General features: G+C 48.9%; 2 protein-coding genes across 2 annotated transcripts in view; one reads left to right on the top strand and one right to left on the bottom strand.

Moving 5' to 3' along the window:
• Positions 1–1,275, bottom strand: part of LOC146857854 (fatty acid desaturase 2-like) — a 131,825-nt gene extending 130,550 nt beyond the window's left edge. Inside the window, exon 1 of the mRNA XM_085648550.1 lies at positions 878–1,275. Coding sequence (XP_085504676.1) covers positions 878–1,078 — 201 coding nt within the window. The 5' untranslated portion in view covers positions 1,079–1,275. The remainder of the gene's footprint in view (positions 1–877) is intronic.
• An 89-nt stretch (positions 1,276–1,364) lies between these two features.
• Positions 1,365–22,436, top strand: part of FADS1 (fatty acid desaturase 1) — a 401,042-nt gene continuing 379,970 nt past the window's right edge. The window contains exon 1 of the mRNA XM_085648547.1: positions 1,365–1,698. The gene's annotated coding sequence lies outside the window, so the exon portion shown is untranslated. The remainder of the gene's footprint in view (positions 1,699–22,436) is intronic.

Here is a 22,436-nt window from a genome sequence, read left to right as displayed (position 1 = left end):
CTGCCCCTCTACAGGGCTTCCCATCTGTCCCATGTAATATCTCTCTCATTGTGCTATATATAAGCATCTCCCTGGCCTGCTCTAGAGCACCAACTCACATCCCATCTCCCTCTCCTCCGTGACCCCCGTCACACACTTTCTCTCACTGCCCATTCACAAAGCTCCCCGAAGCCCCATCTATAAAGGGCGTATGCTTGATTCATCCCATCACTCGTTGTTTAACACACGCTCAGAGACGATCTCAGATTAGGAGAGTGCACTAGGGGGGATTTAGGGCGGACAGAATCACTCTGACACGCGTGTGCAGGCACACCTATTTACGTGTAATCACAGTAGCACGTGCCAACCAGAAGTACTTGTGCATTTGCAGGTGCTTGAGTTCATATAGTTTGTAAGGCGCGCCGCTACTTATAGGGGTGTGTTTCTCGGCGCTCAGTCTTGGGGACCGACACAGGAACACTCACAAGACACAAAGAGAGGCGTCGAGTGCTTTACACACTTGTGCCCCGCTGGCACAAACCGCATACGCTGAGCACCCTTTACTAGCAGTTCACACACTTAAGTCTATCTTTTGAGAAGGTAAATTCCACATGAGGAGACACGGGAGATTTATTGTGCAGGGTGTACCGTTTTTCCGACTGTCCTCCCAAGCATAAACCGACACACACCTGCATAGACACGCGTCCATGCACGTACCGGCTTTGCACTGCATTTTAGAGGCTAGAGTGAATTACATAGTTCCAAGAAGTATGTGCGCCAATGGCACACAGCTCAGCACCCTGCCGCCCTACTTCCCCCCTTGGCAGCGGTAATCCGGGACCTAACATCACACACAGTAATCCCAGACCTCCTGCCCTGCGGACTTTCCTTTGCTTACCGTGGCGTCCTCCCCCGCGTAGTGTCCGATGACCCGGCCGCCCCCAGGGTGCCTCCGCGACCACTGGGTGATGTCGTACACCCGCCGCTCGATCACCAGCCACCGGTCGTTCACTCGGTCGTGCTTCCGGATCTCGTCCCAGCTATAGAAGGCGAGGCACCCCCGGCTAGCACCCCCTTCTTGTTCGCCCCCCATGCCCATGATTACTGTGCCACCCGTGACAGGTGCACCCTTGCACTATGCGCTCTCTGCTCCTTCTACCTGCCCCACTTCCCCCTCCACCTGCCTACCCCTCTTCCCCCGCCACCTGCCCAGCTGCCACCTAAAGGCGCTCTGCGTCTCCCATGCTCCGGCAGCCCCTCCTGGGCGCCGTGGTCCAGCCCCCAGCATCTCTCCCCCCTTCCCGCATCCATTCATTGCTGTTGGAGTTTCCAGGGTGATCAGCAGAGCGGCTCCACCTATCAGAGCCCAGGGCCACGGCCTCTTCATTGGCTGCGAGAGATCATTCGAAGAAGAGGAGGGTGTGCAAATCCCAATGCAGGACCCAGGCCAAGGGGTGCGCGGAGGGGCGGGGGTAGGAGGTTACACTGTTCCCATTTATTGATGGACTTTTGTAAGGCGCCTCATGCCCCAGACAATGCCTGGCATTTTCAGGAACAGTGGTAGTGAGTTAGTATAGCTCACAGGGAGTCCCTTCCAGGCTCTCACAGCGTCAGGCGGTGATAACGGGGTGGGTTAAGCCCCCGTTCCAGGTGTTCTTGGAACCCTGGTCGTTTGTCTGTACTCGCACACGGGACGAAAGACGGGTTAAAATACGACAGGTAAGGAGGTATCATTTGATAGTTTACCTTTCACCAGACTCCTCATGACATTGATTATATGTGGTCCCCAACGTTTCCCATCACTATGTATTATTCCACTCTCTGTCGCGATAGCTTTCGAATTCATATTAGCTCTAGAATGAAAGCGGGAGGGGGAATTACTCCTTTCAAGGAAGAGAGCTCGTTCAGTAGTAGCTGTGAGTTGCTCTTCCTGGTCTGGCTTTACTGTGCATTATGGGAGTTGTAGTTCAGCAGTAAAACGGAAGCAGATTGTAGAAGCAGCAAATGCAAAAACTGGACGACCTCCTTGCCCCTGTCCAGGGAATCTTCAGATCTTTTTTTCGGGGGTGGGGGCCTTAGGATGTAAAGGTGTTTTATCCTGGGGTGGGGAGAGCTCAAGAGGGGGTGCTCTCGTCTCTTTCGCACAGCGTGGAAGTGGACGGGCTGATGGCGGAGCTCACAGCAGCAGCACACCCCTCACTTGGCTGTCAAGCCCCTTCTCGTCGTTCCTGCTCCAGTCTCGGGTTTCCTTGTTCCATATTGTACATTGTACCACAGCATCTCCGCCCCACCCCGGACGTCTGTGTCAGTGGAAACCACCACCACCCACTTGTGACCTAAATACCTGCCAACCACACGTGTACCATGAGACTGTGGTGAACATGGATGCTGGTGCCTGGGAGTTCTTTAGAAATGGAGGAAGAATGATGTTCTAACTGTGGGCCTACCTGATGTGACCGTAACCGGAGGGCTTGAAATAAAGCACTTGGGGCTAGATGTATCGAGCCTATTTGCGGTCGCAAGCGGCCTCATTCACAGAATTGGACAGTGTGCGAATGAATATATACGGACTCGGTATTTGAAAGGGGCGTTTATGGCGTCCCTTCCAAATACCGAATTTATTTATGTGTGCAGAGTTTTATATTGGAATGTTATGTATTAATGTTTTGCGACCGGAACACTGATACTCTGCCAACAATAGAAGGGTAGTGGAAATACATTTGAAAACTGCCTTCGCATTTGTAATGTAAAAAACTTTTCATTTAAGAGGAGACAGTGGTCCCCACCCACTGCCTCTTAAGCAAACAAAAAAGAGAAAAAAACGTTTCTTTTTTTAATGTAGGCCCATTCCCTTTAAGGAAAACGGGCTGCGTTTGAAAAACAAGTCTGCTTTATTGGAAAAAAAAGTCACAGACCCGGTAGGGCACTATCCCTGTGATGACTGCAATTCCTAGTGGATTGCAAAATGCGACACACTTCACTAATATTCATGAAGTAGATCGGTTTGTGACTCATTAGGAATCGCTTTTTTAAAAATTAAACTGTCATACATTGGGAGTTGCAATTTCCAAATTGTTCCAATTTCCAAATTGTTCCAGACTCTCATGTGAAAAGCTTGTTGTCCCATGTACCCTCAATGCCTGCATAAATCCCCACCGCCATCCAACCACACTCTTCTGCACAATCTACATGTCCAACGACATGTACTAAGTACCTGACAACCACAAGTACTCCACTCCCTGCCACCAGCCACATGGATCTTATCACCCACAGAACGCACTTCACTTGCCCAATAATATCCATTCTCCATCTGTCAACCATGTGTTCCATTACCTGCATGCCACAGCTACCGAGCACACCTTTTTAAATACATGTATCCCCATCAACGGCCAATGGGGAGAGGATGTCGCGTAATGGCCAAAGCTACCCACATTGGAGCTGGGAACCAGGTTCCAGTTTCAGCGTCGGCTCAACATCCTGTGATTCTGGGCAAATCACTTAATCTCCCAATGCCTACCAAAAATGAATGAGTTCTTCAGTAACGTAACTGGTGCTCATGTAAAGCAATCCAATACCTTGGGGTCGAGTTTGCGCTATATAAAACTGCCACAAAACGGTAGACCACCTCTCCACACGCCATTAACCGACCAAGCTACCCATAGGCAGCAAACCTCATGTTCAGTGTGAGGTGTTGTCTAATTGGCAGAAGGCTGCAGGCAGGTCTGGCGTACGCTGTAGTTGCACTCAACAGACACATGCACGCTGTAATGTTGGTATGTGCAAAAGACCCATAGCTGTCTTCACCCCATTATTTTAAAACCTCTGGCCACACCTGGCCAGAGGTTGTTACATGGTGCAGTTTCCGGGTCATCCCAGCACCACGGGAGCGGTGCTAAGGTCATTACATCCCTCCCCAACTTGGCGTTGACCTGCGTCTGAATGCTTGGCAAGCAAAGTCTCTCAGTCTTTGGCATGGTGGTGGATTTGGCCTCAGGTTGTAACGCTGAGGGTGGGAATGACTGCTTCTGATCCCATCATTAGACTCATGTTGGGGGTTGATGTTTATACCTTCTCACCTCTGGCGATAACCTGATACAGGCTGCGGGCTCAGGCCACCCCAATCGGCTTCTTCGTCTCCGGACAGGATGGTTTCTTTGCTGGGGCGGTCTACCCTCCGTAACCACAACAGATTCCTTGTAACCACTTCACGCCCCTGCTTGGCAGTGACCATGGTACCATTCACGTATGAGACTGTCCAAGTGCCTGGTTCGTAGGGCGCCTGAAATTTCCATCCAGGCCGTCGATCTCGTATCAACACAAGATCCTCAGGTAGGAGCTGCCGAGACTTGGCACGCCGTTTCAGGCTGATGCGTTCATTGGTCTGGGTGCACCCGGCTTGGGTATCTGATGGTTCATACCGCATCGGTGTACACTGGCTGGACACAGGGATGGTGTCACACTGATGTCTGTTTAGCATTAAAGACCAGGGAGATCGTTGTAAGGTACAGTGTGGTGTTCCTCTGTATTCTTGCAGGAATTGGTGCAGGCCCCCTCTGCCACTGTCATCCGTAGTGCTTTGTTCAGTGTACGCATAAAGCATTTGACTTCGCCATTGTCCTGGGGCCACTGTGGGGTGTTGTGGTGAAGTCTTATGCCGAGGGATGTGAGCAGGTCCCTGAAGCCAGACCCTTGAAATGGTAGTCTGTTGTCGGTCTTTATCTCTTGGGGGAGTCCCAATAAAGCAAAATACTTCTCCAGCACCAGGGCAACATTCGTGAATGTTGTAGACTCTATTACTTCAACTATCGGATATTTGGAGTAGCTGTCGATCATTACTGCAGTGATCCTTCCTTCAGGAAAACTCCAGAAGTCGAGGCTTATCTGGGGCCAGGGGACTGTTCATGGTTCTTCCTTGATGAAGTGCGCTGAGAGGTCTTGAGTACTTGTCATCTGCCAGGACGGACACTGTCACACAAAGTCATCCACTGTTGCTTCCAGCGCCGGGACCAGATCTTTTCCCTCATCCAGGATTTCATCCGAACAGTCCCTTGATGGCCTCCATGTGCAAGGGTCGTCACATGGGGCTGGATGCTTTCAGGGATTACAATGCAAGACCCACATAGTATTAGGCTGTCTGCCGTGGCACTTAGGTCATCCTGCACCCTCCACATCTTTCCGAGGCACTCTTTATTCGGGCCACACCAGTTTTTGGCGTCTCCTAGGAAGTTGTGCCATGAACCTTGTTGGAGGGCGTCCATGACTCTCATCATGATTGGGTCAACTCTGGTCGCCTCGCTGATTTTCTTGATGGTGAGCACATGTGGACACGCTCCTTGAGACACGGTTATTTACATAGTCTTTCATGGTGTTAGTGTTGTCGGTGTCACCTTCCACAGGAATTGGTGGGTGCCGGGTAAGGAAGTCAGCGGAGTTCTTTCAGCTTGGTCCGTAGATGGCTTCCATTTGGAAGTGTTGCAACTGGATCACCCAACGTTCAGTTCGCAGTGGAGGGTGTGGTGCTGTACCTCAGAATAAGGGAACAAGCGGCTGGTGGTCAGTGACTACGCAGAATGACTGTCTGCTGACGTAGAGGTGGAAATGGCTGCATGCCCACTTGATCGCAATTACCTCCCTTTCTATTTGAGAGTATTGTGCTTCCATTGGCATGAGGGCCTTGCTGGTGAATGTGAGAGGTGCCCATTTTCCTAGTTCCATTTCTTGGGTGACCACTGCCCCCAGGTTTACAGGACTAGCGTCGACCAGTAGTTCCGTGTTTCTCTTTGCATCGAAGTAAGCCATGGTTGTCTTGCTGAGCAGGGCTTCCTTGATATTACAAAAAGCCTCTTCTTCGCTACAGTCCCATTTCCAGGCAGCATCTTTTTAGGTGAGAGCCCGGAGGGGTTAGGCCATGGTTGCTAGATTAGGAATGAACCAGCCACAGTACGCGGCCATTCATAGGAAGCTGCACACTTCAGACACTGTGGTTGGAGCTGGTGCTTGCTTTAAGGCTTGGGACTTGTAAAGGTCTACCTGAACCCCTTCCTGGTTGAATACGTAGCCAAATAACTTACTAGAGTTCTGAACGAATGAGCACTTGTCCTTATGGAGGAGAATACCATGATCGAACAGCCGCTTTAGTGCTTCTCTAAGGTGTCGGTGGTGTTCTTCAATAGACGGTGAATTAATCAAGATGTCGTCACTGACATTCAGTACTCCTTGCAGACCAGACAGGATCTCTCGAATCTCATCCTGAAAAACTTCCACTGCTGATGAGATTTCAAAGTTCAGCCATAGTCCTAGATGCATCAAAAATGGGGTTATGTAACAGCTTTCTTCTACCAGTATCAGTTGGTAATACCCAACATTGTTGTCCAATTTGGAGAACCATTGTGAGCCGTTGAGGTAGTCTATTATGTCGTCCATTGTGGCCGTTACATGTCGCTCTCTTTTATTCGCTTGATTAGGGAGGCACTTGTCTATACACCTCCGTATTTTGCCAGGTTGTTCTGGCTTTTCAGTGATCACCATGGGTGATACCCACAGTGTCGGACCAGAAACTTTGGTATTACTCCTTGTTTTTTGAGTTTGTGTAGTTCATGTTCGACCAGGGGCCTCAGGTGGAATGGTATTCATCAGTGCCAGAGGGAAACTGGCTTTATAGATTTATTGATATGCAGTTTGATCAGGGGAGCCTTCAAACACCAGAGCCCTGTGAACAAGTGAGGAAACTGGTATAATATCTCATCAGTCTGGAAATATTTTCCGGTATGTGCGAAGGTGACCAAGCCTAGGTCCTCTGCTGTGTGGCTTCCAATGAGGGTATCCGCCTCACTATTGACCACGTGGAAGGTGGTCATGATTTTTTGGTCTTACGCTCTTAACTGGATGGTCATTTTGCCTTTTAGTGGCAATAGTGTCTGGCTTCCATATGTGAATATCCTGGTGTTGTTTGAGAACAGCGGAGGACTTGGATGAAGTAGCCAATTTTGCTGGATCGCCATTATGTTGACTGAGGCACCTGTGTCGATTAGGGCCATGATAATGGATCCTGCTACTTCAACCACGCATGTAGGTTGTGGTCACCAGCGTCCCTTGAGGTCAACTTTAAATGAGATGAGGAATACTTACTCTTCCTCGTCCGGGGACGAGTCTTCTAAGTAGTGGCGATGGCGTTGTGATTTTTTGGTTGCTCCCTGGGGTTCTGGGTCTTCCAGAGACAGTTGCCGCACTGACTTCGACGGTGGCCATCTACTTTGTGTTTTTCGGTTCCTTTGCCCATCTCTGCATGTAGTGGCAAAGTGGTTTAGGGTGCCACACTTGGAGCATATTCGTCCTTGTGCTGGGCATTCTTCAAGGGGGTGTTCTTCTCTCCCACAGTATCCACATCTGGACCCGGGTGGGGAATGGCCGGTTGTCAAGGCCTATTTCCTCTTCCACTTGTGCAGACTGCGTCACCGCGTTTAATCTTCATGGCTGGGGTTCTTCCCGGTAGTTGAGTGATGGTGATGTCAATTTCTGTTGCTCTGGCTTTGGATAGGTCATGAGACTGTGCCAGGATAAGGATGTCTTCCATGGCGATGTCAGTCTGATGTAGGATGAGGCCGCTCAGTGTTTTGTTCCTGCAGCGTTGTATGATTTGCGCTCTCACCTCCCTGGGTTGAACATCAACAGTGGCCGTGCTGGATAGTTCTTGTAAACATGCATAAAAGGTGTTCATAGACTCCCATTCCCCATGGCAGGCTTGGTGGAGTTTGAAACGCTTGTAGTCTGGGTTGAGTTGTGGGTCAAAGCGCGCATTGAGTGCTCTAACTGCTGCATCATAGTCATTTGCCGCACCTGTGTTGGGTAGGTGCGTGAAGAGTTTGTAGATGTCTTCCCCAGCGTAATGGAGCAAAAGGGACCTCTTCACCGTGCCATCCGTCTCCCAGATCATGATGAAGTAGTTGTCCAGCCTCCCAATCCAGGTCTTCTAGAAGGGGAAGGCAGTGGCGGGGTCCGCTAGTACAGTGAACGGCATCAGCGCGCTCATTTGCGTGTGCTGGGTGGTAGGTGGGGCGGGATGCTGCACTTGCTAGTGAACAGGGTTGCCTTCTTCATAGCCATTGCTGCAAGGTGGTGCGGGTGCAGATGGGGGGGTGGAGTAGCTTACCCACTGAGCCGAGGAAAAAGATTAGTTTCAGCCAATGCTTGGTGAGTATATCAGCAAGTGTTGGTTGTGGCAGCTTGTGCTTGTTTGTTTGTGCTTTTAGGAGATACCTGGCTTCTGGTACCTTGGATGTGGAGAGGGAGAGTCAATTAGGAGAGGGAGAGTCAATTAGGTGGGTTTATTCTGGCCTGCGTGGAGGGTATGGTTTCCCAGGAGCTATGCCTGGCTGGTAGACAAATGGATTCTTCTTTATTTTTTTTTATTTTCTCTTGTTTTTCCCCCCGTGAAATTGGGCTTTGTCTGCGCACGCACGGGAACTGTGAGTCTCAGGGCGTGGGGCAGACAGCAGGCAGACGGAGCCCCAGGGAGAAGGTCAGCTTGAAGACACTCATCTGAGCGTAAGGAGAATGCAGCAGAGGGAGGGGCCACAACGAGGCAATATCTTCAACGTGGACAACGTCTGAAAAGTGGCGCGCTCATTTGGGGTGGATCCAACAGAGCTCCGGCAGGCAGGGACACCACCACGTAGCGGAGACTGCGCCGAGGACACGGCTGAAGCAGGCGGGCCTACCGCCCAGCGACACCTGTGCCGAAGGTAGGAGACGGAGTCGGCATCTGGCAGAACCATCCACGCTGCTGTTCGGGGCAAACTAGCGGTGCAGCAGTGTGTGGGCAGCCACCAGCAAGACTGGCGCCAGTGCCGGGTTGCGATCTACGGTGTGCACAGAGTCATCACTCTCCCCGCCAGTGTGAGGTGTGGTTTAATGGGGACTTGGGGGGGCAGCCGACCAAAGGGAAGTCTGCCCCCCAGGGTTTTTTTGGGAAGTGGTGCTATTCAGAGGACTGCACGGTGGGTTGGGCTATATTTGGGCTATTCTATAGCCCAGCAAATATAGTCCTCCATTTTGAGTGCCAGCCACCATTTTAACGGGGTGACACAGTGGCTGACACTCCCCGCTAGTTTTAGTCTGCCTCCCTCCCCTCCGCCTTTTGAATAGGCTGTAAGTCAGTTAATTGTGGGGGTTATCCCACCCCAGTTGGGCCGTTTCCATTGGCACAGGTGCACAAAGGGGAGCTATGTATTTGGGTGTTGCTTGAGACAGCGCAGGGGCCCCGGCGTGCTGCAGGAGCTAACTGGGGGTACAACAAAGAGGATCTCCCCTGCCTGAGGCCACGGGCTGAGGGGGACACGGACTGCTCGCGGTCCCTGCGCGGCTGCCATTTTGTGCCTCGGAGGAGCGGCGCTGTGGATCAGTCGATTACCGGGACAGACCTCGACTGCCTTAGCGGTCAGATTGCAGGTGGTAAGACCCCTGTGACATTGGAGCCTACGAGGCAGGCCAGCGCACTGGCGCGTCACGCAGGAGCCCCCAGTCAATGACTCAGGGCTTGGGGAACCACCCGGATCTTTGCCGCTGTGGCAGGCGGAGGCAGCGAGGAGGCATGAGCAGAAACTCTGGAGCATGAAGAGGGCTATCTGGAGCTGGCACTGGATCTGCCCATCGGCAGTGGAGGGGTACGAGCGATCTCTATCCCCGGCGGCCTAGAGGTGACAACATCTGTTTGCTGGTCCATGGGTATCCATCCCCAGTGTGGTGCCAGAAAAGGGAGCGGAGGCTACCGCCTGTGGGTTCAGACCAGGGCGCAGGGATTGGGGGCCCTGGAACACTACTTACAGCCAGGTGAGGTAGCGGATGTGTCGAGCACTCTTCGCCTGGAGCATTACACTTGCGACGAGGATGGTTGCAACCATTGATACCACACACAGCATTGAGGGGTGCTCCTGAGAGTGGACCCGCCTGGAGGACCAGGGGACTGGTTGAGCGCCACGCCGGGTGGAGCTGTGACTGGCAGAAAGAACCCGGGAGAGTGCCATGAGAACCTTGTGGGCCGTGGGGTGTCCGGCTTCTACTGAGAGGTGGGGGGGAAGATGCCTCGCAACGATGAACATTGAGCAGTATCTCCGGCAGGAGCTGAGAATTGGTGGAGATCCGGTAGTGAGCCACCGTGGTCACAGGGCCTGGGGAACGGGCGAAAATGGGAAAGCCGCGGGGCAAGCAGGGGGTGCGCCCCCGTAACAAGAAGAGGAGACGACGGATAACCGGAGGACGGAGATGTTGGAGTCGCAACCTGAGGGGATGACGCAGCAGCAAGTAGAAATGATATTTAAGGCCATCGCGGATACTAGAAATGCCCTTCAGCAGGACATAGCACAGGTGTCAGTGGGGCTGGGCCTTCTCCGGGCAGACCATGCAAAATTAGCGGACCGGATAAAGCAAACCAAGGCCACTTTGGATGTATTGGATCCAGCACGCAAGGCGCTTGAAACGCAGATGGGGGACGTGTATCGTTGCTTGCAAATCTTGGAAAAGAGAGCTGAGGATGCTGAAGGGCGGAACAGAAGGGACAACATACAGGTGGTGGGACTGCCTGAAGGAGTGGAAGGAACCGATATAGCAACCTATCCGGAGGCCTGGTTAAAGTCAGAAGTAGCCCCAGAGGGACTGTCCCCTTTCTTCACCTTGAAAAGGGCGCATAGGGTACCGGCGCGTCAGTTGACTCCTGGGAGGCCTCCCAGACCTGTGGTGGTGCGCTTGCTCCATTACAAGGACAGAGATCTGCTTTTGAATAGAGCGCGCACCGTGGGACCCTTCAAGGTGGATAACAGTAGTGTGACGCTGTTTCCCGACTATACCTTTGATGTGCAGCGACAGCGATCCTCCTTCTTGGAGGTCAAGAAAGCACTCTGCACGGAAGGTTTGCAATACTCTCTGATGTTTCCGGCACGCTTAAGAGTGGTCATAGGCAGTAAAACCTTTTTCTTCAGCACCCCTGAAGAAGCATGGCACTGGCTGGAGTCCTACAAGGCGGGACAGGGAGAAGCTGGTCGAGGCCGGGGGGCCGACGAGGGGATGACGTGCCCCCTTCGGCCGCAGCGTTCGGAGAGACGGCGGCTCTGATCCCAGAGACCAACGACATCTAAGATGGAGAAAGAAAGGACAGCGGCTGGAAGGGAACGTGGGAAGGGCCCTACGTGGGCTGCGAGCGATCCTGACTTTTTGGAGTGCTCTGCCGCTCTCGGTTGCCGGAAGGGTGGCGCTCCTGAAGATGGTGGCGCTCCCCCGCCTGCTATATTATTTTCGGACATTGCCGATTTGGATGTCGGGGGCAATCTTTAGGCAGATTAGGTCCATGGTTAGCGGCTTCTTATGGGGAAATGGCAGAAAGCGGGTGGCATTACCTACCATGATGAGACCCAGAGCAGACGGGGGGCTAGCGGTACCTGATTTCGAACTTTATTGCCTGGCGGCTCAGCTGCAGTGGCTTACACAGGCAGTGGCTTGAGAATTTCGGGGCCCAGAGGGCCAAGAGAGTCAGTGAATCCTGCGGCATGTACTCTCATTTACTGTGTTACAACAACCCTTGCACCTTGGGTCGCTCACTGCCGAGGAGCGGACATTAAGACAATGCTGGAATCGGAGCCACCGCAGAGTCAACATTAGTCGCCCATATGCACCGGAGATTCCCCTGGACATGTGCACTGCCCTCCCACACGGGGGGATTGGTCGGCACTAGCAGACTCGGAAACGTTGGGAATCCAGGTCATGGGGGATTTGTATGAAGATGGGGTGCTACTACTTTTTCAAACATTACAGGAAAGGTATGATCTATTTGCATGCAGCTCTGATCTCGGCTATACAGCGCCACTGGAAGGAAGGGCTCTCAGAACCCCAGACTTCAATGACGTGTCAATACGTGGTGATGGCTGCAGGGACATTTAAGGCGATTACATGTCTCTACAGGCGCTTGACCACAAAAGGCCTGCGCCGACTGACGGAGTTAGGAGGAAAATGGGAGGAGGATCTTGGGAAGGAAATACCCGAAGCAATGTGGGATCAATTGACACGAAGGGCCTGGAAGAGCACACGGAATGCCAGGTTTCAATTAATACATTTCTTTATATTGCATAGGGCTTATTTAACCCCAGCCAGAATCAATCGATATTTCCGGATGGATACCGCCCAATGCCCGCGGAACAGTTGGCCCATTCCTGCTCATGGGCCACTAAGGGACTCATCTGCAGTTCAAAATCAGGTGGAGGAAATGCCATATTGGAGAGGCAAAGATCCAGTGCCCATTCAAAGGGACAATCCAAGCAGTGGAAGACAGGTTGCACGCAAGTGAAATAGGCAGCACGAAAAGACAATCTATAAGCCATGCTTAGTGTGGCCAAGGGCAGAGCACCATAGCATTCAAGCATGCGGCTACAGAGTATCCACAGCCGGAGTTCGCCTTGCAGAGCCACAGGAAGTGCATCTATTTTGTAGCAGGCAAATCAACAGCAAGACCCCAGCAGCTAAGGCAAGTAATAAGGGGATGCCACCGAAGACGCTGGAAAAAATAGAATGAATAAAAGCTGGTATCACACCAAATATAGTTTGGAAAGAGGTCACAAGCCCAGAGCCAACAGCTTAAAAAAAAATTGGCAATGCCAGTAGTGTTAGAAGCATTGAAGATAGTGTGAATTAACGCACCAAAATGTAGTGGGAGGTCAGTATTAAGAAGTGATTGGACCTCTGTACGAGTATTAGCCACGTGAAGGACGCAAGTTTCACGGGCAGATGTTAGAGAAACTTCTTTTTGGGATAACAATGCTCTTATTCTGCTCAACTTATTGAAATCTGCCTTCAAGGTTGGAATGGAAGGCCAAATCGAGTTATCGAGTCTCCCGTGTGGGGGTGGAAAAAGAACATTTTTACAGCAAACTACATGCTGTGAAACAGTTACTATGTATGGGATTCCGGCTAACATGCTGCAGCAGTCCTCATTATTTAAAAGCATATAACTATCATTGGCAAGCAGAGTGAAAGAAGGTGTTATAGACAGCACGGGTGTACCCTTCAAAACACATGCCAGATTCGGGGCCGTTAGGTTACGCGCGCCGTGTAATTTGATGGTATTACAGACTAGGGAATGACCTATTGTGTTTTCACATGATTCCCCAGTAAGGTATACTTCTTTGTCATCCCTAAGGCATCTGTATGTGAAAGGCAGAGACCATACTTCGTGCAAGAAAGCACTTCCCAATGGTTCATAGCGGCCCAGTGGGTAGTCTTTCATACATGAGGTAAATTTAAACAAAGAAAATGGGAGAGTTATCAGCCCATGGATGAGCCAGACAGCGGAGTCTGTTTCCGCCATAGAGAATGGTAACGGGTCCAATCTTTCAATATGCAACAGAGAATATGTAGCATATTTCATGGACATAAACTGTTGTTTTGTTGTTAAGTTAAATGGCAAAAATAACGATGACGCGTTCAGGTAATCCCATGGAACTTTACTCATCTTAAGAGTCTGTAAAGTCCAGGCAAATTGCATAACTGAACGCAATTGATTCTGACAATGATACAAAACAGAAACATCCTCTTGTACGATGTAAACAACAGATGAAACAATATTGTCCAATGTATAAATGCGGGAAGAAAGGGTGTTAATACTGTTATCAACAACAGCAAACACTTTTTCAAGATTAGCCTGATCTATTGCCCTTAAACGTGAAGCTGCTTCAATTTGGGATAGTTTCCAGATTTCATTGTAAGTAGCATATATAAATCTTTTTGATCTAGAACCAGCGGGACCCTTTATAAAATCTGTTAAATCAATGTCACTTGATAATAATGACAAATGTTGTTTAACTGAAGCCAGTGACGATTGTTGTAACCAGTTTTGATAAAGTTTCCCTACTGAATAAGTGGTAATTGAATGTGTGTTTGAAAAACAAGGATCAGGCCTATCCTGTGTGTAACCAGGAGCCCTGGCGAGGAAACAAAGTTGGCAAGCATCTGAACTAGTCTGCCAAACCAACCAACCTAAGGGGTCCAGACTAGACAGATTAAAGGTGTTATTTTTAAAACTTGATTGTAATTCGTCCAGGGAATAATTACTAAAATTGCTCCAGTTCTCTTAAGCAGCCAGAGCAAGACAGCATTTGTTTAGAAGTTGCCAAACCAAATCAGGTAGTTTGATCAATTGAGTCATTTAGAAAAAAAATCTGTGTTGGGATGAGGCAGGCACGGTGTAACACCTCTGTGTCTCGCACTTGCCAAGATTTAGAACCCCAGATAGATTTAAGATCAATCGTTGACTTCCACAGCTCATAGCCCCCAAATGTTAAATCGTCTATAAAGGATTTAGAATATATTAATTTAGTATGGGTGAGCATCACCTTAGAAGTAGAGGAAACATTTAATTTAAAATAGAACGAACCAGGGTTCGATGTGTCAAAATCTGTAAAATAGGTGAATTTTTTTGAAAAAAGTATTAGAGCTGCCCTTTAAAGGAGCTGGGCAATGTTCCCATTGTGTATAATTAAAAACATTTCTAAATGTATTGGCTTTATGCAGATAATGATGACTATAATGTTGGAAACAAAACAAATCAGCATAATTTGCAGTATTCAAATACAAGTCTTCAGCATCAAAAGCCGCATAATATTTCAAATCTGTGAACAAGGATTGCACTGCCTGCACGTCCCAATCATCAGATCTTATGTTATGTTTCACGACATCACCCATAGAAACAAGAAGTACATTAGGGACATTCATTATCTCTGTAGGGCCATGGATTTGGAAATCTACAGCATCCCAAACAATGCCGTTGATTACTGGCCAGGCAGTGATGTTGACAAGAGTCTGGTCTCTTTTCATGATGTGTGAGCCAAAGTTCCATCAACCAGTTTAACAGCAAAGCGTTCGGGAAGATAGTGGCCATTGATCAGAAGAAAAAAGAAAGTCACAAAAGCAATGGCCATGAACAAAAAAATTGCGATTAGCACTAGCCAGATGTAAGTCCATGGTGGAATCAGGTAAGTTTGTTTAAACGAGGCAACACAAATGCAAAATTTAGAAGGGGCCTGTGATGCTATGGAATGTGAGTCAAAGGAAAAACGTGATTCATTAGTGGCTTCAGGTCACACTCCAGGCAATCACATGGAATTCGGATACGCATATTCAGTTTCCTCATTAGGTGTTGAAGCAGTCGGAAACAACAAGGGATTGTTAACAGAATCCATCTCAATGGTGGTGTCATCTTGCGCGGTGTTAGAAGCGGTCAAACCTGGATCTCTAGATACTGTTGTGGTAGACACCGCTGGTGTGATGCTATTCAGGATCGGCCAGATGTTGTGGCTTGACATTGTCAACTGAGATGTATCGGTTGTCTTTTTGACCAGGAAGTGGTGGTAAAATGACTGTATGAGTACCCTGCACTCCAATCACTGAGACCGGTGCTCGATAAGAGGGGTCAAACTCTTTCTTGTTTTCCACCTTCTCTCGGACCAGGTCTCTGATTTTTGGTAGCCAGCCGACTACCAGAATCTGCAGCGCAGCATCAGTGGGTGAGGGCAAATATTCCTTTGCAAGGCTGTCACGGTTCTCTTGTAGATTCTGTAATACAGCACAATGATTATCTACGTCAAAGGATGCGGCAGACGCCGCAATGTCTGGACCATCAAGGTCGGGCACAAACATCTTCATGCCGAAGAGCATTTCGTACGGTGTCCACCCACCAAGAGATCTTCTAGGGAGATTATTTAGTGCATGTTGCATGCTGTACAAATGAGCGAACCAGTTCCTGCCAGTCCCTATGACCCTGGCTGTCAAGGATTGCTTTAAGTCACGGTTCATTCGTTCCACATCTGAATTCCCCTCAGGCATGTATGGAGACGAAAATGTGACCTTCACCCCCAAGGACCTCATGGTATCCTTGTATGCCTTAGTGGCGAATGCGGGACCATGGTCTGAATGGAAAGTGCCACATGCAAAAATTCCCACAAATACACACAAAACCCTGATGACAGTTCGGGCGTCAGCACTACGTTGTGGCCAAACCCAAAGAAAGCATGTGCACGAATCAACTGCAACTAAGATGAACTTATAGGCAGTATCTGAAGAAAAAGGACCGCAGTGATCTAAATAAGCACAACCGAAGGGTTTATTAGAAATGCATAGCTGTGTTTGCGTGGGCACGTTGCCGTTGACGGTTTAATCTGCTGACAAATGTCATAAGAAAGCACGTAATTACGGGTTTGTCTATATGAACAGTGCCACCAGTAACGCTGCTGCAAGATAGAAACAGTTGCAGACACTCCAGGATGTGCTGAGGCCATTCCTTCGTGTGCGGCTGTTATCAGTGCAGGCCTGTTGTCCGCGTTGGGAATCAACTTGTCACCAACGTCGTTAATTCTCACGTAAGGGGTTAAATGATATGAGTATTTGGAAGGGAAACCCTGTGGATAATTATCACCCTTCTCTGTAGCTGCTATTGCTGCCAAAATGTAATTATCAATCTTATTCATGGATCTTGTAACTGCTGCAACTGAACATGTGGCTACTGCTAATTTGGCAGCTTCATCTGCCAAACTGTTGCCAACAGCGTGTTCTCCTACGTGCTGAAGACCAAGAGTGTGAATTACTTGTGGGAAAGGCAGACGGTCTTTAAGATCTGCAACTCGAACCAAAAGCATTTTATGTTTAATTGCACTGCCTTTAGAATCACGATAGTCATTTTGAGACCAAAAGAATAAGTTGTCATTGAAAGATTGAACACAGTAATAAGAATCGCTTACAATTAGAGTAGTCACTTTTGGATCTGCAAACTCCACAGCCAGTACCAAAGCGCGCAATTCGGCAAATTGGGCGGTACAGTCACCTAGTGCCTGTGTATGGACAACATTGGACTTGAACTCTCCGTTCACTATGGTACTCACCACTATAGCGCAGGCCGCCGAGTAAGAATGTTTAGACCCGGTTGCCTGTTGCGCTGAACCATTAGTGTATATCATAAATTGATACTGCTCAACTGGGTGCATCGACAAAGGAGGAGGATGAATAAACTCATACTGTAAAAACTCCTGCGTCCTCAAAGAAGAGTCAAAAATAAAGGTGACATCTGGAAAGGTCAACGATGTGGCCCATTGTATCCAACGTGGATGTAATGCCTTTGAGTTCGGTACACTTGCCTTTGTCACTGCTTCAAGAGCGGGACATGGTGTTACAACCAAAATCCGTTTCCCTTGCGCCCGTGCACGTTCCTTTAGGATTGCCATCTGAACAGCTGTCAAAACGTTTTCAATGTTGGAAAACCTCAATTCTGCTGAAGTGTACAAATGTGACTTGTAAGCAATAGGCACTGTCTCCTTCATTAAACGTCAAGTATGTGAATCCCACATGTCCTGAGACGATTCTTATCACTAGGTTAGTATGGTTATCACGAGTCAATAAGAATTTGGATTCAATAAGATCAGACTGCAAAGATTGCAGTATAGTGGAATGTTCCAGAAGCCAGCAGAACTGCAAAAAAGAGGATTGTATCAAGGCATACAAGGGCTTGATATGCTGGGCATAATCGGGGATGTAAGTCCTACCAAAATTCAAAAAACCCAGTAAAGACTGTACTTTTTTCAGTGTAGTTGGAGGGTGCAAACGTGCGCACTTCTCCAAGAAGTGAGGAGCTAAGTCTCTTCCTTCATTATTGAGATTGTACCCCAAAAACAACACTGTGTGCTCTGCAATGTGTGATTTAGCAACGTTAAACTTGTAACTGTGGTCCGCAAACAATACTATGATGTGATCCACGCGACAAAGATGCGGCCATAACTCGTCGCCAGTCAGATAAATGTCATCAACTTACGAGTAAGCTTCTTCGTCTATGCTGTCTAACAAAGAGACAACACGGGCAGCGAAAACACCAGGGCTATTTTTGTAGCCCATGGCCAAATGCAAACATTTTCTTCGTTTTCCACCCGCGGTGAAGGCATTCCATTGACTGCTTTCAGGAGATAGATTGTGCGTGTAAAAGCCGTTGGATATGTCAAGTGTCGTTTTATATCTTTTACGAACCAGACTGTCGACTAATGCTGAACTATGGGTATTCTGCACCACATAAGTCCGACAATGTGAGTTCAAATGTCAGTAATCCAAAACTAAGCGGTACGACCCATCGGGTTTAACTACTGTAAATAGAGGGTTATTCATTGGTGACACACATGTCTCAAGTACTCCCTGATACTCTAGTTGATCCAGAATATCGACTACGGGAGCCTTAGCCTCCCGTCGGAGGGGATGATGGGGTTGTGGCATGGACCGTAATGGTATCTCATGCGGGGGAGAGTCTTTATCCCAGCCCACCTGATTGCGGTATACAGCTGGTGCAAGCACCAACACCAACTCTTCTGCAAAAGCCATTGCTTGCTCCTTGGACACATTATGTGAAAAACTGGGGAGTATCACCTCCTCCCCCAGCAGAGCGGCTAGAACAAAAGGTGGCAGTCAATCTTTTTATGCCAAAAGTATGTCATATGATGAAGTTAGTTTCCCAAAAAATCCCTTGAATTACATGTTGTAAGTCACCTTCAATGTGAAGAACTATGTCATATAATCTGTCAGGGGGAGCCACTCGGGTGTCAGCCGTCTCAACTGTGATGAAAGTTTCAGTTGCTGTCGCCTCCAGAAATGGACGCAGTGCTTGCCGCACTATGGTAACTTCCGCTGCGCTGTCTAGCAGCCTTACTGCTCATGTTAAGTTCCGGAGCCGGGTTCTCACCGTCTGTGGCATATCTCGCTGTTAAAGCGGCAACTTTCTTTTTCTGAAAAGGCGGGAGCTGACGAGGATAATCGTCTTGTTTCCCTTAGCCGTCAGCCAGACGAGGTTGTTCACGTCCTTGCGGGGCACATCGACCTTTGCCGCGATCCTGGCGTTCCCCTCCACCGGCCTGTGAGCCCGATGTTGGCTGTGAAGAACGAGGAGAACGCTGATCAGGAACCTGAAACTTGTCAGGTGAACCTAATTTGCGCGCGGTTGCCCAAATCATAAGTGCGCTCAGAAAGTTCGGGAACCGGTGACGCTGCACGCGATCCCTGTGTCTGTTGTTGCTTCCCCTGTTCCTTATTTTTCCAATTCTTTTTTGGAAAATTAGGGCAGTCGTCTTTAGCAGACTGAGCAGTCTGTGTCTGCTGTTGTGCAGGTATTCTAGCGAAAGGCCTAACTCCCAAATTATTGCGTCCAATTGTTCTATAAGCTTCTGCAATAATTTTTGGTAATTCTCTGTGTTTCTCCTCATCTCGGACAAGGTGCAAAGCATTAGACACCTGAAAGTTAACTGCATCTCCCTTGACATTCGCAAGGATCAGATCAGCAACCACGTCAAACACTCCGACCAACCGCATCCCTAACTCCACTGCCGCCTCCGGTCCATGTTCATCCCGAACACGTTTAATCACGGAGGGAAGCACAGTCATAGATGGTGTGCCAAAACACTTCGCATACACTGCCGCCAACACTTTACCCCAATTTTCACAATCAGTTATTTCGGGTATTATGTCTTTCTGAAAACTAATAGTAAGAATCCTGTGTTTCTCCCCAGGAGATGTATTTGGAAATACTGCTTCCAACTGGTCAAATTTCTCCGCAAGCCAATAAGGTAAATCTTCCTTATTCTGTTGACGCTTACTCATAACCGAATTAACCATGACTGGGCTAATAGTTAACCCAGCAGGTCCAGCTGGTTGCGCAGCAACCCCAGTTGCTCCCACCTGAAGATTGTGTGAGACGTATTGTACAAGAGCCCTGTGCACCTCAATCAAGGAGGTGTGTAAGACACGCAACTCATCGACAGCGACTGCTAGATAACGTGGATATGGTGTGTACCCGGCTAAAACTAGCCAAGCGGCCCCCGGAATCGACAAAGGGCCTAACCGGACCGTGGTCACGGTGTGGGGTAGGACGCCATTAAACCAAACACGGTATTGCCATGCTGAAATCGGTACCTCCATAGTCGTATATGGCCGATACGCTATAGGGACTGCAGCGGGAGAGTACTTATGGAATAAGCCATCATCACCATCCACTGCCGGAAGCGTAACCCAAGAATAAAAAACCTCAAATGGGTGAGCTCCAGTAGCTCCTACCACAAAAATAAGTATGACACCCGTGTTGAGCACTCCAAAAGCGGTCAAATGACGATGGAGCACCCAGCGGCTATGTGCCGCAATATCCACTTCGGCCATATCGAGCAAAAGCTGAGCAACTTAAAGCGTGGCAGCGCAATGGGTAAGTAACTCAATAGTAACTATAAAACATTTTTATGCTTCAAGCTTGAAGAAATACCTATAAACACAAAAATATAGGTAGGTTATGCCGTCACAGTTGTTTACCGGAAAACAGAAGCGAAGGTATCATGGACAAGCACAAGAACTACTAAAGCGGTTTCCAATTAAGAACCAGGCCAAACGTTAGGTGCGCCATGCTGCAGGAATTCTGCACATATACAGAACTATGCGCAGGAAACCAGGACCTCAGTGTGTAGTGGTGTACCAAAATACCCACCTTGGTACCCAGATCCCCTATCCGACTAGCTATAGTGTCACGTTCGTTCTCCGTACTACAGCGAAGCTACCAATGATTAGACATCCTAGAACAAGTTACTCCCTCCTCTATCAGGATACGTGGGAACAAAAACACTCTTTTGTTCAAACTCTCGTAATTGTCCACAACATGAGTTAATAGAGTCGAAGTATAGTTTAAAATGTTTATTTTAACTAACGTGCTCTATAATGCAATACACGTGCCAGTACTAGCAGAAAAATGCATAGGATCAAACAAATCAGCATAGTTACAATTCCATATAGAACAAAAGGAGAAATCGCATTATAATGATAGTGGAAACAGGACTACAGTGCCTTGCCACCCTCCCCTTGCTTGAAGCTAGTTTATTATAATTATAGAAGACCTCCAGGTTTTGTCAGGGGGCCCCATACCTCCGAGTTCAGATGCAGGAATTTACATCTCCGGACAAACCCAGCTCTTCTATCCTGGAAAGCGTTTTCTCCAAGTGTGTAAACATGCATGCACAGCAATATTAAAAGCACCAGATTTCCAGGGTTGCAGCTGTGTTCTATGTTATGGCTAAGGACATGAGACTGGCCAAAGCAATTCAACAGAGCTCATTGTTTTTTTACCTTGAACACGCTGTGCAGACGAGGAGCAGAGTGTTCAACCAAATACATGAAATACAGACAGTTTTCATGTGAAAACAAGCGAGCAAAGTGTTTACAAGAAATGGGCCATGTAGTAACGTGAGCAAAAGTGGCAAAATGGCGTCCAACTTATGCTAACTTAGCAATGTCTGTCGGTGTGTCATTATCCTCACTACAAACTTGTTGCTTCGGAAATTGTTGAAGGTGGTAAAAATAGAGTCCAGGAGGTGTCCGGCGACGTTGTAGGTCCCTTTACTCGTTGAGTGAGGCCCAGACTTCTATTACTTTGATGAGTGTTTTTCAGTTAGGGTTGGAATGGTCTTCCAGGTGGCAGTTCAGGTCTCTGAGTAGGCTGTAATTACTGGCTTTGAAGGCGAGTGTTGTGACTTGTGACCAAGGCGTGATGGTGAGGGTAAAGTTGGTGCACAGTACCAGAGGTCTGTAGATGAGAGTGCTGCTTAGGAAGAAGTCGGCTGTGGTGTGGAGCTTGAACAAGTCTTCCTCTTTAGAGGATGGTGTGTCCTTGGAGGTGGTTCAACTGATGCTTTCCTGTGGACAGTGGCGATTCCTCCTCTGTGCTTGTGAACTCTGTCTTGCCTGGCAATCTTGTAGTCAGGGTGGGAGGGGATGGTTGTGGGAATATCGGTGCCAATGCAGGGTTCAGCCAGGTTTCTATGAGGAAAGTAGGTCTAGGGCGTTGTCATTCAGCAGGTCCCAGATCTGCTTTGCTGCTATCCCATTACAGCGACACAGACACTGCTCTGCTGATGCACCCCAATTATGCCCTGCAGCGTCCGCGTTTTTTTGAAGTACTGGACTAACGCTCAGTTCTGTCAGCGGGCCCTGGCCCCCATTTCCCCCACTCCCGCGCGCGCACACACACAGCGTTGCCATTCAACTTCACTCCTGACCTGTTGCATCACCTGTTTTCCTAGCACTGATCTCAAACATGCAGTCTGTCATTGCTCCTCAGTCGTGCCCCGGGTGCTGACTCCTCTGGCCCTAATCTCTGAAGTCCATCGCATCCTGGACACACATGGTGATTTGTGGCAGACCGACAAAGGGCTGTCCTGCCGTGATCGTTGAACCCGATGCACTCCTTAGGGATGGGAGCCCCTTGGAACAAGAACAGCACTCGTCCGCCAGCTAGGGCAGAGGGGAGCTGTCCAGCAGCCAGGAGCCCGACAGACGCAGATCTGGACCAATCCAGCCAGCAGGCGCGTGAAAGGAAGACTTTATTCGAAATGTGAAACGTTTCCGCCTCCTCCCACCCTCTC

Source organism: Triturus cristatus, chromosome 3_2 (assembly GCF_964204655.1).
Source record: "Triturus cristatus chromosome 3_2, aTriCri1.1, whole genome shotgun sequence".
Lineage (NCBI taxonomy): Eukaryota > Metazoa > Chordata > Amphibia > Caudata > Salamandridae > Triturus > Triturus cristatus.
The sequence above is the reverse complement of the archived record's forward strand: the minus strand, read 5'-3'. Positions and strand labels throughout refer to the sequence as shown.